The following is a 14952-nucleotide window of genomic DNA, read 5'->3' as shown; positions in this document are numbered from 1 at the left end:
ATGTCCATACAATTAAAGTCAGCTCATTGCCAACATAGTTTTTAAAAAAGAAACAAATAAATGGACAAACTTAACTCACCTAACCCTCACATGTATTTTATGTTTTTTTTCTGAGATGATGCAATCTAAAGTGAAGATGGTATTTGCAGTCCTTCGAGGCAGATGAAATTGCTTGTGTCTTCCTAAAAGGAAGTCCTGGATAAAGCCCATGATCACTAAAGACCCAATTCCATCTCAGAAAAATCTCATTTATATCTTGAATGGTTCAGAGAATAATTTTTAAAGATATACAGGTAGCATAGTTGAAGAATGTTTCCGATGCATTCTAGATTCTATTCACAGGTATAGAAAACTGAATATTAATAAAATTTTCCAATCTTACTTTTAAAATGCACTTTTAAAATGTACTTTTAAAATGAACATGGCTATGTGATTTTTGCAGTATGCTGTTTCCAAGTATCACATAGAATCATAATATCTAAGCCACATCAGCTAGTTTGCCTTCTTTAAAAGAGAAACTCCTCTGCAAATTGTATTTCCATTTATGTTCATCAGACTCAGAAACGAGAAAATAATATTTGTTTCATTCTTCGCTTTAACTCTCCATAGTAATGAAAGTAAATTAAACTTCAATGTGAAAGGTTGTTCTCTTGAATCCAAACATGATAACACTTTCATTTTAATCACAATATTTTCATTTGCATGGGGTTCTCTCTGTCATCTGTGTGTTTTAAGAAAGGTATTTTCTGGTAGATTAAACAAATCTTACCCTTAGGGAATCATAAGTAAATTCATATGCTCACTCTGTGTTTGTGAGCTTTCATGTTATGTCCGATTTGCATGCAACCATATAACTCTGTAGTCACTGATTTTTCTGGATGGGATGATGACAGTATTTGAGTGCACTTATATCATCACTGTCACTACATTAACACCAGACTAAATGGTCAACAAGATAATAAAAATTAACAGTGAAAAGAACCAGCTCCAAAATTCTGATTTTCCAATTGCTGATTGATTGTCTGCCTGGAAAAATTCTAGAAAATTTCAAAATCTCCTTATGATTTTATGTTCATATTGTGATTGTCCTATGTTGTGTATATGTGATTTAATGTCTAGTATAATTAAGCAGGTGTACAGAGAGTATATCTAAATAGATGTCTGTACAATATAATAATCAATGAAATAGTCCCTAAAAGTGTTTCTGAGATACATTTCTAGACACGTCAACACTGCTGTATAATGTGGATGCCATCTGCCTGTCCTGATGCCTAGGAGATATTCCAGCCTGATCTCGATATTCCTATGTATTAATTCTGGAAACCTTGTCTCCAGGTGGATGTTGGAAAAAAGGCTGAAGCTGTAGCAACAGTTGTTGCTGCAGTAGACCAGGCCCGAGTCAGAGAGCCCAGAGAGCCTGGGCATCTTGAAGAATCCTATGCTCAGCAGACCACTTTGGAGTACGGATATAAGGAACGCATTTCCGCCGCAAAGGTAGCTGAGCCTCCCCAACGTCCAGCCTCAGAACCCCACGTTGTCCCTAAAGCAGTCAAGCCTAGAGTAATCCAGGCTCCTTCTGAGACTCATATCAAAACTACTGATCAAATGGGAATGCACATATCATCACAGGTGAGTCTATAACTGCTGATTTTTCACCTTGTTCACGGTAAAGCAAGCCTCACTGCTGTGGTCATCTGGTGATCAATGGTATCACTGAGTTTCATTTCAATGCAGATCAAGACAACTACAGATCTAACAACGGAAAGATTAGTCCATGTGGATAAACGCCCCCGCACAGCTAGCCCTCACTTTACTGTTTCAAAAATTTCTGTTCCTAAGACAGAACATGGATATGAGGTAAGAAGTTACAGAGCATGATACAGAAATGTTTAAAGGAAATAAGTATCTAACCTGTGAAATAGAGCATCTTTGGGGTAGGCCAATGGAGGCTTCTTTTTTGGTGATGTGTGTGTGTGTGTGTGCGTTTGCATTCACAGTGGGCCCAGACGCCCTAAAGGTTTGGTTTCTGAAACTCGCCCAGGGGAGTGAGCCTAGAGTCACAAGTGGTTATCTTATACCTCTGAGGAGACACAAATCCACACAGGCTTCTCTCTAGTTCACATTTCAGGGACAGCTCAAACTCAATTATTTTGATTACTATTGTTCTAATGATTTTGTGAAAGGTGGTGTGTTACACAGCATAGTTTTACTTATGCTGTGAGACATTTCAGAGTAACTTAACTGTGAATGTGTTTCAATAATAAAGACAGACATTGAGAAATCATATATTTATGTACTCAATACAGCAAGATGGAGAGGTGGTACTGTATGGTGGTTGGGTTGGATTGTGGAATCAAGTAGCTCTGGATTAGTGCCCTGTCTTCCCCCTTATAACCTCTGTCATCGGGAGAAAGTAAGCATACATGTAAAATGCAAGTAAAAAGGACATAAAAACCTTAAGTTGTCAGCATGTAATAAATCCTTGATATTAGTCACTATTGCTTTATACATATCCAAGAAATAGAACCCAAACCTTCTATGCCTTCAAAGAACCGTAAGTTACATATAACGCCTATATTTGATTTAGTCCCAAATTACAAAACAAATAACCATAGACCACAACAGAATAAAAGCAGTAAGGAAAACTTTAAAATATTTTTTCTGAATGTCTTCATGTTTACCTTTCACATAGATTTGTGGCTAAAACCAAAATGTACTATTGCAAAGTAGTTCTTAGGAATTTACCAACAATTTCAATAATTTCTTAATTTTGAATCTCCCATTGTGGTATTTTCAAAAGTGGCATTCATCGGAATGGTTAAGTGAAAATTCATGACTAAGCTTGAGAAGATCCTGCCCTTTTATGATAAAAGCTGTAAAATAAGGAGTTCTGATTACAACTCTTTAAAAAATATATTTTAAAATTTGTTGTACAAACTAACAGGCATGACAAGGAGCTTTATAATTGGCTTATCTCTAACTGACTTTTCATTAACTGTGTGATAATGAGAACATTAAAAAACAGACCTTATAGAAAATACGCTCAGACTCAGTCCAAGAGGGCTAGCCATCGGAGAATGGTTAAATGACTTTATTTTCTGACTCTGTTTCCATGTAGGCATCAATAGCCGGTAGTGCTATTGCCACATTACAAAAAGAGTTGTCAGCCACATCTTCTGCTCAGAAGATCACCAAATCGGTGAAGGCTCCTACTGTGAAGCCCAGTGAGACTAGAGTAAGGGCAGAGCCCACACCCTCGCCACAGTTCCCCTTCACTGACATGCCAGATACTTACAAGAGTGAAGCTGGCGTTGAGGTGAAAAAGGAAGTAGGGGTGAGCATCACTGGCACCACCGTCCGTGAAGAGCGCTTTGAAGTACTGCACGGACTCGAAGCCAAGGTTGGTCACTGGTTACCCGCTGTTACATGGTCCACTCCCATTGAGCAGGGCCAGGTGGTTGGCTAGTTTGTACTGGAAAGTAGCCAGCGGAGTCTTGCCTTTCTCCTTTACCATACTAAGACTTGATTTTTATGGAGCATAGTATGGGTCAGAGATCATTTTCTCAAATTATTTTTATAATTTTTTTATTTTTATAATTATATAATGTTGCATGAGCTAAGAGTTTATGAGATTTCCCTTAATTTCATGAGCATTTTATAATATAATTTGTAAAAATCTAGGTAACAGAAACAGCAAGAGTACCAGCACCTGTTGAAATTCCTGTCACTCCACCAACTTTGGTCTCGGTGAGTAAAGAAGTTGATTATGTTGGACCCTATTCATGTCTGCTCAAATCATTTTAATACATGTTTGCAAAGATATTTCTCAAATTAATACAAAAATGACATTAGTGAGCTTACAGATGCTCATTTTAAGACCATATTTGGTCTGGAAGACCATATTTGACCATATTTGGCAAGGAAAAGGAGAATTCTATGTGGTACATCATTCATGGATTCAAAAGATTTAAAGAGCTTCTAATATGCAGAAGGCATTATTGCAGGAGCTGTGGAGACATAAAGACCAATCCATCCCTCTTTGAAATATTTTCTTTGCCATCAGAGAAAATGTACATAAACAAGCATAATAAAATATATAAGGTGACAAGCATCACAACAGAAGGAGAATCCATGGGAGGGATAGATTCATTCCAGTTGGTGACACCATGGCAAAGCTTTGTTGAATAGGTAGCATTTGCTATTGAGCCTTACAGCTCTTTACTAATATATTAGTATATTATATAAATATTAGTCTCTCTACTACTATTTCTAGAGTCCTGATTAAAAGGCCATTTTGTGGCATTTGAAATGCATAAGTTCAAACTCCACATTTGTTACAAAACAGAAATGATTAATGAATATGCACACATATCATTATTTATTTTCTCTCCTCTCTTCAGGGCTTAAAAAATGTGACTGTCATAGAAGGTGAATCTGTCACCTTGGAGTGCCACATCTCTGGATACCCATCCCCGACAGTGACATGGTACAGGGAAGACTACCAAATCGAAAGTTCCATTGACTTCCAGATAACCTTCCAGAGTGGAATTGCTCGTCTTATGATTCGCGAAGCGTTTGCAGAAGACAGTGGGCGATTTACTTGCAGTGCTGTAAATGAGGCTGGAACCGTCAGCACATCCTGCTATCTGGCTGTGCAGGGTTAGTGGCCACCCTCCCACAGTCCTAATGCACATGCCATCACTTTCATCTGACACTCTTTTCCACAATACGGTTTCTGTGCACCTTGAAATGATGTCCCTTTTTGGAACTTGGGGGGAGATTATATGGTCAATTTAACTGTCAGTGCTAAGCACGGGTCACTAAACATCTCATCTCAACGAGAAACTTTTGTTTTCTTTTAGTGTCAGAAGAATTTGAAAAGGAAACCACAGCCGTGACTGAGAAAATTACTACAGAAGAGAAACGGTAAAACATTTTGCTAATTAGTAGCTGTTCTAGTACCATTTTGACTTTCAGCCCCATCAGTATTGGCAAATTGCAACCCAGAAGCTAATATGAGGGGAATTCTCTTTCCAGCTTTGTTGAGTCAAGAGATGTGGTTATGACTGATACTAGCATCACAGAGGAACAAGCAGGGCCTGGAGAACCTGCTGCGCCTTACTTTATTACAAAACCAGTGGTCCAGAAACTGGTGGAAGGTGGGAGCGTGGTGTTTGGATGCCAAGTTGGTGGCAACCCAAAGCCTCATGTATACTGGAAAAAATCTGGTGTTCCTCTAACCACTGGATACAGGTATTTTGATGGCTGAATATAGAGTTCTCTGTGACTTGTATAATACGTGCATGAAGCCTAGAGTAGAATTTACTTACCCCACCGACCCTGAGCACAGGCTCTTTCATTGTGGAGCCTTCTTAGTTTGTTTTGAGGTATTTTTACATTTTTTTGTGCAAAGTCTTCCTAAGAAATAAAGCTATGTGACAAAAGTGGATGGAAGATATATTTCTTTACATTATAGTTTAATTCATTGAGTTTGCAAAAGTAGAGAAAATATGGATTTTCACACACACACACACACACACACACACACTCTTCCAGAAAAGATTTGAGACAATTTTCAATAAAAACATGTAATAACTAAGTGACTAAAAGATAGAAGAATAGCCATGTAATGAAGAAGAAAGCTAGTTATGCACAAAAATCTATGCTAGAAATTTTTCTTCAATTCAATATAAAATTTAGCTCTGAATATTTTGCAATTTAAGATAAAAAGAGCAACCTGGTAATCTACAAATGTAGGTGCCGTACCTTAATAATAATAAATATAATGTACCAGAGAGTTAATACTGAAATATTTAAAGGAATTTATTGTTTTAATTATTCATTTGATCTCTGAATGAAATAATGAGAAAAATAATGAAGAAAGAGAAAATACCTGTTGTTTAAGTGACCTGATCATTTGCTAACATAAACACTGAAAACCACTTAATTTCATGACTGATTCTAGCAATAAATATTCTTTAAAATGAATATTTTAACTTATTTGGCCCTAATTACTTGTGTTCTTGCATTTTTCTCAATTTTCAGCAATCTTATAATCTATTGTGGAGCTTAGTCATATGTTTAGGGTCATTGAATTTTATACCACAGATCCACTCACAGATAAGTCCAATTATTTTACCCACAGAAGGGTTATTGATAACCGATTTTTAAATTTTGTACATTTACATAAAGATACAAAGTGAGTTACAACAAACAAACCGGTGAATGCAAGCTGGTGATTTCTATGACTTTTGCTGATGATGCTGGAGAATACACTATTGTTATTCGTAATAAGCATGGAGAAACTTCTGCATCTGCTTCCTTGCTTGAAGAAGGTACGTGCAACTCTAGTTTCTATGTGCATGATAAGAACTGAAATACAAGGAGATAGCAGGGCTGTCCGTTTGCTGAAAAACCTGTTGCCATTTACTTGTTCTGATACTTTGCCCCAGTGTCCTTGCCTCAGTTGTATGGAAAATGTTTTAGACCACATGGCCTCAAAAACTATACTGGCGTTAAACTTCTGAGGTTCTAGCAATAGTTTCTGTTTGGTGTATTTGTTTCTAGGCATATCATGCCTCTGAAAATGCAGAGATTCTAAATCCAGTTGCCTTCCAGGCCCAGGCAGGTAACAGTGAGCTCAATGAAAGCAGTGGCAAACTGGAGAGTAGGTGCCCTGCCTCAAAGAGACAGTAGCTGTGTTGTTGCCAAGCATGCACCAGACTGTTACCAGGCTCAGTGTTGCTAGAGCTCCTGATATTTTAAAGAAAACCTGGAAGTCAGGATTTTCAATGTTTATAACTTGAAAACAAATGCAATAGCTTTCCTGCTAGACTGTTCACATTTACAGTGAACTGGTTCACACTCTGTTTCATTTGACCTACACAGTATCCCTTAGAGGAAATTACAATATTACCTTCATTTAGCAGATAAAGCACTCGATATTCAGGAAGGTAAATGAATTGTTAAAAGCCACACAGAAAATTAGGAAGTCCTCCACGGTAGATCCCCCCAAAACTGACTGCTAACATAAAATTCTTTCTACAATTGTAGTGGCTGGTTTGATTTGTTAGTGTGTTTGGTTTCCAAATTCCATCTAGAAAATATTGAGCACTTCAATAGTAGATATTTGGAAAATTTGGCTTTTGGTTATCAACTTTCCCCAGTGTAGAGTTTACCTGAATGCATAGTGGTATGACTGTTTTCTAATAAGAACATTAAAAATTAACTTATGTTCTTAACTCTTAGCTGATTATGAGTCACTGATGAAGTCCCAGCAAGAAATGCTTTATCAGACACAAGTGACTGCATTTGTTCAAGAACCTAAAGTTGGAGAAACAGCACCTGGATTTGTATACTCTGAGTATGAAAAAGAGTATGAAAAAGAACAAGCCTTAATTAGGAAGAAAATGGCCAAAGATACTGTAGTGGTCAGAACTTATGTAGAAGATCAGGTGAGTATAAAAGTAATGACCAACCAAACCATTTCATAAATTATACTTTCCTTTTTTTGTTTGATATTTTCATTTTCAAGTGATGAGCTCAGGGTTAGACAGCTATTAGCAGGTCCAAGTTCACTGTTGCTAAGTTTCCTTAATCTTCATGGTATGTTGCATCTGTGAGTTTAGAAATAGAGATTACATATAGGCCATAAATGTGACTTTAGAAATAGGGTTTATAATATATTAAGGAAAAGACCAATATTAGTACAGCTGAGTTCATTCATGCCAAGATCTCTTCATCTGTGTGATAAGCTAATGTAACCTCTAACCCAAATCTAACTCCTGCTTTTGGAATACCTTTCTACCCAAGATGCCACAGCATTCGCTGGGAAAGATTACCATAATGCAGATTAAAACAAACAAACCAAAAAGTCTTCTAGATTCTTCTCCCAGCTAAAAACTTCAACAGTCTAGCTCAGATACATCCCCTTAAATAATTTATATCAGTAAGGATATGTATTTTTAACAGACCATAATCTTTTTGCATAGGAATTCCATATTTCTTCCTTTGAAGAGAGACTTATTAAAGAAATTGAATATAGAATAATAAAGACTACATTAGAAGAACTTCTTGAAGAAGATGGAGAAGAAAAGATGGCAGTTGACATTTCTGAATCTGAAGCTGTTGAATCAGGATTTGATTTAAGAATCAAGAATTATAGAATTCTTGAGGGGATGGGTGTCACTTTTCATTGCAAGATGTCTGGATATCCATTACCAAAGGTAAAATATAAACATTTATCATACCTCCTTGCCACAGTAAAGATACAAGTTGGTTAAAATATAACTATTTGATGTAAATTTTATTCATACATGCATGGTATTCTTTGCAGATTGCTTGGTACAAAGATGGCAAGCGCATCAAACATGGAGAAAGATACCAAATGGACTTTCTACAAGATGGCAGAGCTAGTCTGCGTATACCTGTTGTTCTTCCGGAAGATGAAGGAATCTACACTGCATTTGCCAGCAATATTAAAGGAAATGCAATTTGCTCAGGGAAATTGTATGTGGAGCCTGCTGCACCACTTGGAGCTCCGACTTACATCCCCACACTAGAGCCAGTGAGCAGAATCAGGTAAGACTTGTAATAATTTGGGTTATTTAGTATGTAAATTGTTTTCAAAACATCAAATAGTAGCAAATTGCTATTGTGTAAGAAGAAAATCAAGGGCTAAGATGGCACAGAAACTTACCATTGGCAACACCAACAATTGCCAGGAGTTTTTATTTCTTGCCCCTATGTAAGATGAGCAAAGAATTTTCATCAGTGTATCATACTATTTATTTTCCTAGTGCTATAGCTAATATCACAATAGCTCTTATTTGACACCTGATTTTTACATATGTAAACTTATACAACAGCCCAGCAATAAAAAGATGACTATTATTGGTTTGGAAATAGGAACACTGAGGCCCTGGGAATCTATGAAAATTGTCTTAGTTCATCCAGCCTGTAAGCGGTGGTGCCAGCATTCAAACTCCAAGTCAGTCTGGCTGCAATGTGTAGATGGAGTCTTGTTTTGCTTTGTTTTGTTTCCAAATTCATTTCTATGTTTTCCTCCTCTGAGGTAAAGAACGTATATTTTTTATTTTTCCATAAATGTATTCATTGGTTTACTTATCCAACCAACATTTATTAGGATGTTTTAGTAGTTAAATAAAAAAAGTCTAGTGACTGATTAAATCCAAGTGGTAAGGAGAAGAGAGTATTGAGGATTATTCCAAGATTTTTGAGCCTGGGTACCTGGATGTACTGAATGACTACCAGCAAAAATTGAGAATATAGGAAAAACGTAGTTGTGGGGGCAACAATAATATATTCTATTTTAGATCTGAATGAGTTTGAGGTGCCTTCTAATACATGCAAGAAGTAAATTCTAAAATAACATGAATAATGAATAAGACAAAATGAAGTTTGCTTTGCTGAGTTTTCTTTATGCCTCATGAAAGTATTGTTTGTCTTTGTTTTGCAGATCTCTCTCTCCACGTTCAGTGAGCAGGTCTCCTATACGCATGTCTCCTGCACGGATGTCACCTGCAAGGATGTCTCCTGCACGGATGTCCCCTGCAAGAATGTCCCCTGGACGTAGACTGGAGGAGACAGATGAGTCACAACTTGAGAGACTATATAAACCAGTCTTTGTGTTAAAACCTGTTTCTTTCAAATGTTTAGAAGGGCAAACTGCCAGATTTGACTTAAAGGTTGTTGGTAGACCTATGCCAGAGACGTTCTGGTTTCATGATGGTAAGTATGATAAGTTTTTGCTCATGAATCATAAAAACACAAAAACAAGCTTATGTATGCGTCTAACAATTTTTAAAAACTATTTTAAAATCTACTTTCTTTTAAACATATTTTTACAGGCCAGCAAATTGTCAATGACTATACCCACAAAGTAGTCATTAAAGAAGATGGTACTCAATCACTAATTATTGTCCCTGCCACACCCAGTGATTCTGGGGAATGGACTGTGGTTGCCCAAAACAGGGCAGGCAGATCTTCAATTTCAGTGATTTTAACTGTGGAAGGTAAAATGAGATAAAATAAAAATAAATGAATTTTCTTATCACTTGGGTTATAAACAGGTATTTCAGCCTTACTCCCTCTAAATCATGACCTTTCTCTTTCAGCTGTGGAACATCAGGTAAAACCGATGTTTGTAGAAAAACTGAAAAATGTCAATATAAAGGAAGGTTCCCGACTTGAAATGAAAGTCAGAGCTACGGGTAACCCCAACCCTGACATTGTATGGTTGAAAAATAGTGACATCATTGTGCCTCATAAATATCCCAAAATCAGGTAAGTGTGGAAATAATGAAGCTAAGCTCATTATACAAATCCAATAACCAGAGAAGCTATACCACTATATTGATTATTCCCTCCCCCAACTTTTTATAGAATTGAAGGAACCAAGGGAGAAGCCGCCCTTAAAATCGATTCCACTGTCAGCCAAGATTCTGCCTGGTATACTGCGACTGCTATTAATAAAGCTGGCAGAGACACTACAAGATGCAAAGTAAATGTTGAAGTTGAGTTTGCAGAGCCTGAGCCAGAGAGAAAGTTAATCATCCCACGGGGGACATATAGAGCAAAGGAGATTGCAGCCCCAGAACTGGAGCCGCTCCATTTGCGATATGGTCAAGAGCAATGGGAAGAAGGTGATCTCTATGACAAAGAGAAACAACAGAAACCATTTTTCAAGAAAAAGCTCACTTCCTTAAGACTTAAGCGCTTTGGGCCTGCCCACTTTGAATGCAGGCTAACACCCATTGGTGACCCAACGATGGTGGTGGAGTGGCTCCATGATGGAAAGCCACTTGAAGCAGCCAACAGGCTCCGTATGATCAATGAATTTGGGTACTGCAGCCTTGATTATGGCGTTGCATATTCTAGAGACAGTGGTATCATTACTTGCAGAGCCACTAACAAATACGGAACAGATCACACATCTGCTACCCTTATTGTTAAAGATGAGAAAAGTCTTGTGGAAGAATCCCAATTGCCTGAGGGGAGGAAAGGCTTACAGAGAATTGAAGAATTAGAGAGAATGGCTCATGAAGGTGCACTTACAGGTGTAACAACAGATCAGAAAGAAAAGCAAAAGCCAGACATTGTCTTGTACCCAGAGCCAGTTAGAGTACTTGAAGGGGAGACCGCAAGGTTCCGCTGCAGGGTAACAGGCTACCCTCAGCCCAAAGTCAACTGGTACCTCAATGGACAGCTCATCCGCAAAAGCAAAAGGTTCAGAGTTCGCTATGATGGTATCCATTACCTGGACATCGTGGACTGCAAATCATATGACACAGGTGAAGTGAAGGTCACCGCGGAAAATCCTGAAGGTGTGATAGAGCATAAAGTGAAGCTTGAGATTCAACAGAGGGAAGATTTTAGGTCTGTCCTTAGGAGAGCTCCTGAACCAAGGCCTGAGTTTCACGTACATGAACCAGGAAAGCTTCAGTTTGAAGTACAAAAAGTGGATAGACCTGTTGACACCACTGAAACCAAAGAAGTTGTGAAGTTGAAAAGGGCTGAAAGAATTACCCATGAAAAAGTGCCCGAAGAGTCGGAAGAGCTGCGCAGTAAATTCAAGCGCAGAACAGAAGAGGGCTATTATGAAGCCATTACCGCTGTGGAGCTCAAGTCTCGAAAGAAGGATGAATCCTATGAGGAACTCCTCAGGAAGACAAAAGATGAACTTCTCCACTGGACCAAAGAGTTAACTGAAGAGGAGAAGAAAGCTCTTGCCGAAGAAGGCAAAATCACGATTCCAACTTTTAAACCTGACAAGATTGAACTAAGTCCTAGTATGGAGGCTCCAAAAATCTTCGAAAGAATCCAGAGCCAAACAGTGGGCCAAGGATCTGATGCACACTTCCGGGTCAGAGTTGTGGGGAAACCGGACCCCGAATGTGAATGGTACAAAAATGGTGTCAAAATTGAACGGTCTGACCGGATCTACTGGTACTGGCCAGAAGACAATGTTTGTGAACTGGTCATAAGAGATGTGACTGCTGAGGACTCTGCCAGCATCATGGTAAAAGCCATCAACATAGCTGGAGAAACCTCCAGTCATGCATTCTTACTTGTCCAAGGTAATTTGCATGTCTTTCCTTTGATGGACCTGTCTTTGTATTCAAGAATATCCATGAGTGTGTTTACTTTTATTTTCTTTCCCCATTCCTCAGGTTGCGAATTTAATTTAATATAATGTGCTCTCCCCTTTTTCCCCCACCTTTTTCTTGTAGCCAAGCAATTGATCACTTTCACACAGGAATTACAAGATGTTGTTGCTAAGGAAAAAGACACTATGGCAACCTTTGAATGTGAAACTTCAGAACCATTTGTCAAAGTTAAATGGTATAAAGATGGTATGGAGGTTCATGAAGGAGATAAATACAGGATGCACTCTGACAGAAAGGTTCACTTCCTCTCCATACTGACCATTGATACGTCTGATGCTGAAGATTACAGCTGTGTACTTGTGGAAGATGAAAATGTCAAAACGACTGCTAAACTTATTGTTGAAGGTATTCAACAACGAAGGATTTCATTGTTTACCTAAGCTCTAAAGTCACCCTTAGCATGTGGTAAAATTAGCTATGCAATTTTTCTTTCATAAAACAATTATTTGGAAATTGGCTATAAGTTTCATAGCCAGAATCATAAATTTATGTTCCTAATTAAGAATGTTAACAATTTGACCATTTGGATTTTTTTAAGTAGTGTTATCTTGATTTTTAGCTTTTATGTTTGTTATTGAAGCATAATTCTTTACTTTCAAAAATATTTAAAAATTAAAATAAAACGACTGCTTCTTATTGAAAATTTATCTCTCAGCCCATCAGCAGGTAGATATTAAGAATATTCCTGAAAGTATGGGGGAGATAAGAGACATACAAGACATCATCTCTATCCTAAGTCTAGATGCATACCTCTCCAAAAAAATTGATTTCTCTTTCTGTTATACACTTCAGGTGCAGTTGTTGAGTTTGTGAAAGAACTTCAGGACATAGAAGTTCCAGAATCATATTCAGGAGAATTAGAGTGCATTGTATCCCCAGAAAATATAGAAGGAAAATGGTATCATAATGATGTGGAGCTTAAATCCAATGGCAAATATACAATTACATCTCGTCGTGGACGTCAGAACCTCACAGTCAAGGATGTAACCAAGGAGGACCAGGGAGAATACAGCTTTGTCATCGACGGGAAAAAGACAACCTGTAAATTAAAGATGAAACGTAAGTCCTCCCATTCCTGTCAGCCTGCAGTGAGCATCATTATGGTTTATTGATAGAAAATGATCATAACATTCTTTTTCTCCCCGTATTTCACAGCCCGCCCCATTGCTATCCTACAAGGACTTAGTGACCAAAAAGTCTGTGAGGGTGACATTGTTCAGCTTGAAGTTAAAGTCTCCTTGGAAAGTGTGGAAGGCGTCTGGATGAAAGACAGCCAAGAAGTGCAGCCCAGTGACAGGGTTCACATTGTGATAGACAAACAATCTCATATGCTTCTCATTGAAGACATGACTAAGGAAGATGCTGGAAATTACTCTTTCACCATTCCAGCCCTTGGCCTCTCCACCAGTGGGCGTGTCTCTGTCTATAGTGAGTCCTAATTATAAAATTTTATGTTTACACTATCAAGCAACATAAAGAACTTCAAGGAGCAGGCAATTTCAACAAAATTCATTCATCTTGTGTGTGTATGATTTTGCAGGTGTGGACGTGATAACACCTCTAAAAGATGTTAACGTGATTGAAGGCACGAAGGCTGTGCTCGAATGTAAAGTCTCAGTCCCTGATGTGACTTCTGTTAAGTGGTACTTAAATGATGAACAAATCAAGCCTGATGACCGTGTACATGCCATTGTGAAAGGTACTAAACAGCGACTAGTCATTAACCGAACTCATGCTTCAGACGAAGGACCTTACAAGCTGATGGTTGGCAGAGTTGAAACCAACTGTAATCTCTCTGTAGAAAGTAAGGATTATCCTACTTATCTAATAATTACTTTAAGCATTCTACTTTCCCAGTATAACAATAACCAAGAGATTATTTTATTTTTTCCCCAGAAATTAAAATTATCAGAGGTCTTCGTGACCTTACCTGTACAGAAACTCAAAATGTGGTGTTTGAGGTTGAGCTGTCCCACTCTGGAATTGATGTCTTGTGGAATTTTAAGGACAAAGAAATCGAGCCCAGTTCTAAATATAAAATTGAAGCACATGGAAAAATATATAAATTGACAGTTCTAAATATGATGAAAGATGATGAAGGAAAATACACATTTTATGCGGGAGAAAATATGACATCTGGAAAACTTACTGTGGCAGGTTGGTATATTTATTAACCTAAATTCTTACGAGGAGTGATTGCTATTTTAAGAAATTATTATTCATTTCCCCCAAAATTCCTTTCAGTTTCCCACTTCCATGTCTCTGCTTATGCTGTTCCCAAAGCCAATAGTACTTGCAACACCATTCCCACCAGCCTAAATTACAAATGTTCCTCTAGGCCTACCGCAAACATCACCTTCTTCATTAAACCTTCCTTAATCTCTCCATTTGTATATGATCTCTTCCTCCTCCAACCCCAGGATCACTTTATATTTGCCTCTTTCATAGTGTTTATTATGCATTTGTCTTATTCCCCATTTCCTCTTTCAATATCAGTGTATAAACTCCTGAAATCTGGAATTTTATTTGTATATTCCAATATATTGCAAATGACAGATAATCAGTTGATGTTTGCTGCATTGAGCTTTATTTAAACTTTCTTACTCTAAAGAATTATTTCCTTTTTTAGCCATTCTTGCTTCTTTAGCCTTTGTGCCTTTTATTTTCTTCCTACTTTTTAATGAACTCAGTAAATATTTTCAAAATACAGCTTAATGTAACTGTATCTCTTATGATATCATGTAGAAATAAGACCATCATTCAG

The 14952-nt window shown here is 37.6% G+C and overlaps 1 protein-coding gene and 1 long non-coding RNA gene across 3 annotated transcripts in view; one reads left to right on the top strand and one right to left on the bottom strand.

Moving 5' to 3' along the window:
- The window catches only part of TTN (titin), a 280445-nt gene that overhangs the window by 19902 nt on the left and 245591 nt on the right, over window positions 1–14952 (top strand). For both annotated transcript variants that reach the window (XM_054479293.2, XM_054479294.2), the window contains exons 14-33: window positions 1336–1629; window positions 1735–1857; window positions 3119–3400; window positions 3682–3747; window positions 4401–4659; window positions 4863–4926; window positions 5038–5253; window positions 6193–6335; window positions 7249–7454; window positions 7992–8225; window positions 8336–8580; window positions 9479–9750; window positions 9870–10034; window positions 10137–10305; window positions 10405–12098; window positions 12252–12533; window positions 12981–13247; window positions 13344–13616; window positions 13729–13992; window positions 14085–14345. In XM_054479293.2, coding sequence (XP_054335268.1) covers window positions 1336–1629; window positions 1735–1857; window positions 3119–3400; window positions 3682–3747; window positions 4401–4659; window positions 4863–4926; window positions 5038–5253; window positions 6193–6335; window positions 7249–7454; window positions 7992–8225; window positions 8336–8580; window positions 9479–9750; window positions 9870–10034; window positions 10137–10305; window positions 10405–12098; window positions 12252–12533; window positions 12981–13247; window positions 13344–13616; window positions 13729–13992; window positions 14085–14345 — 5779 coding nt within the window. The remainder of the gene's footprint in view (window positions 1–1335; window positions 1630–1734; window positions 1858–3118; window positions 3401–3681; window positions 3748–4400; window positions 4660–4862; window positions 4927–5037; window positions 5254–6192; window positions 6336–7248; window positions 7455–7991; window positions 8226–8335; window positions 8581–9478; window positions 9751–9869; window positions 10035–10136; window positions 10306–10404; window positions 12099–12251; window positions 12534–12980; window positions 13248–13343; window positions 13617–13728; window positions 13993–14084; window positions 14346–14952) is intronic.
- On the bottom strand, window positions 7491–10528 carry LOC129032143 (uncharacterized). The gene is made up of 2 exons (XR_008501204.1): window positions 8699–10528; window positions 7491–7616 (listed from the first exon to the last, which is right to left on the bottom strand). It is a non-coding gene; the product is annotated as an uncharacterized LOC129032143 (long non-coding RNA).

The sequence above is a fragment of the Pongo pygmaeus genome, chromosome 11 (assembly GCF_028885625.2).
Source record: "Pongo pygmaeus isolate AG05252 chromosome 11, NHGRI_mPonPyg2-v2.0_pri, whole genome shotgun sequence".
In the NCBI taxonomy this organism is placed as follows: domain Eukaryota; kingdom Metazoa; phylum Chordata; class Mammalia; order Primates; family Hominidae; genus Pongo; species Pongo pygmaeus.
The sequence above is the reverse complement of the archived record's forward strand: the minus strand, read 5'-3'. Positions and strand labels throughout refer to the sequence as shown.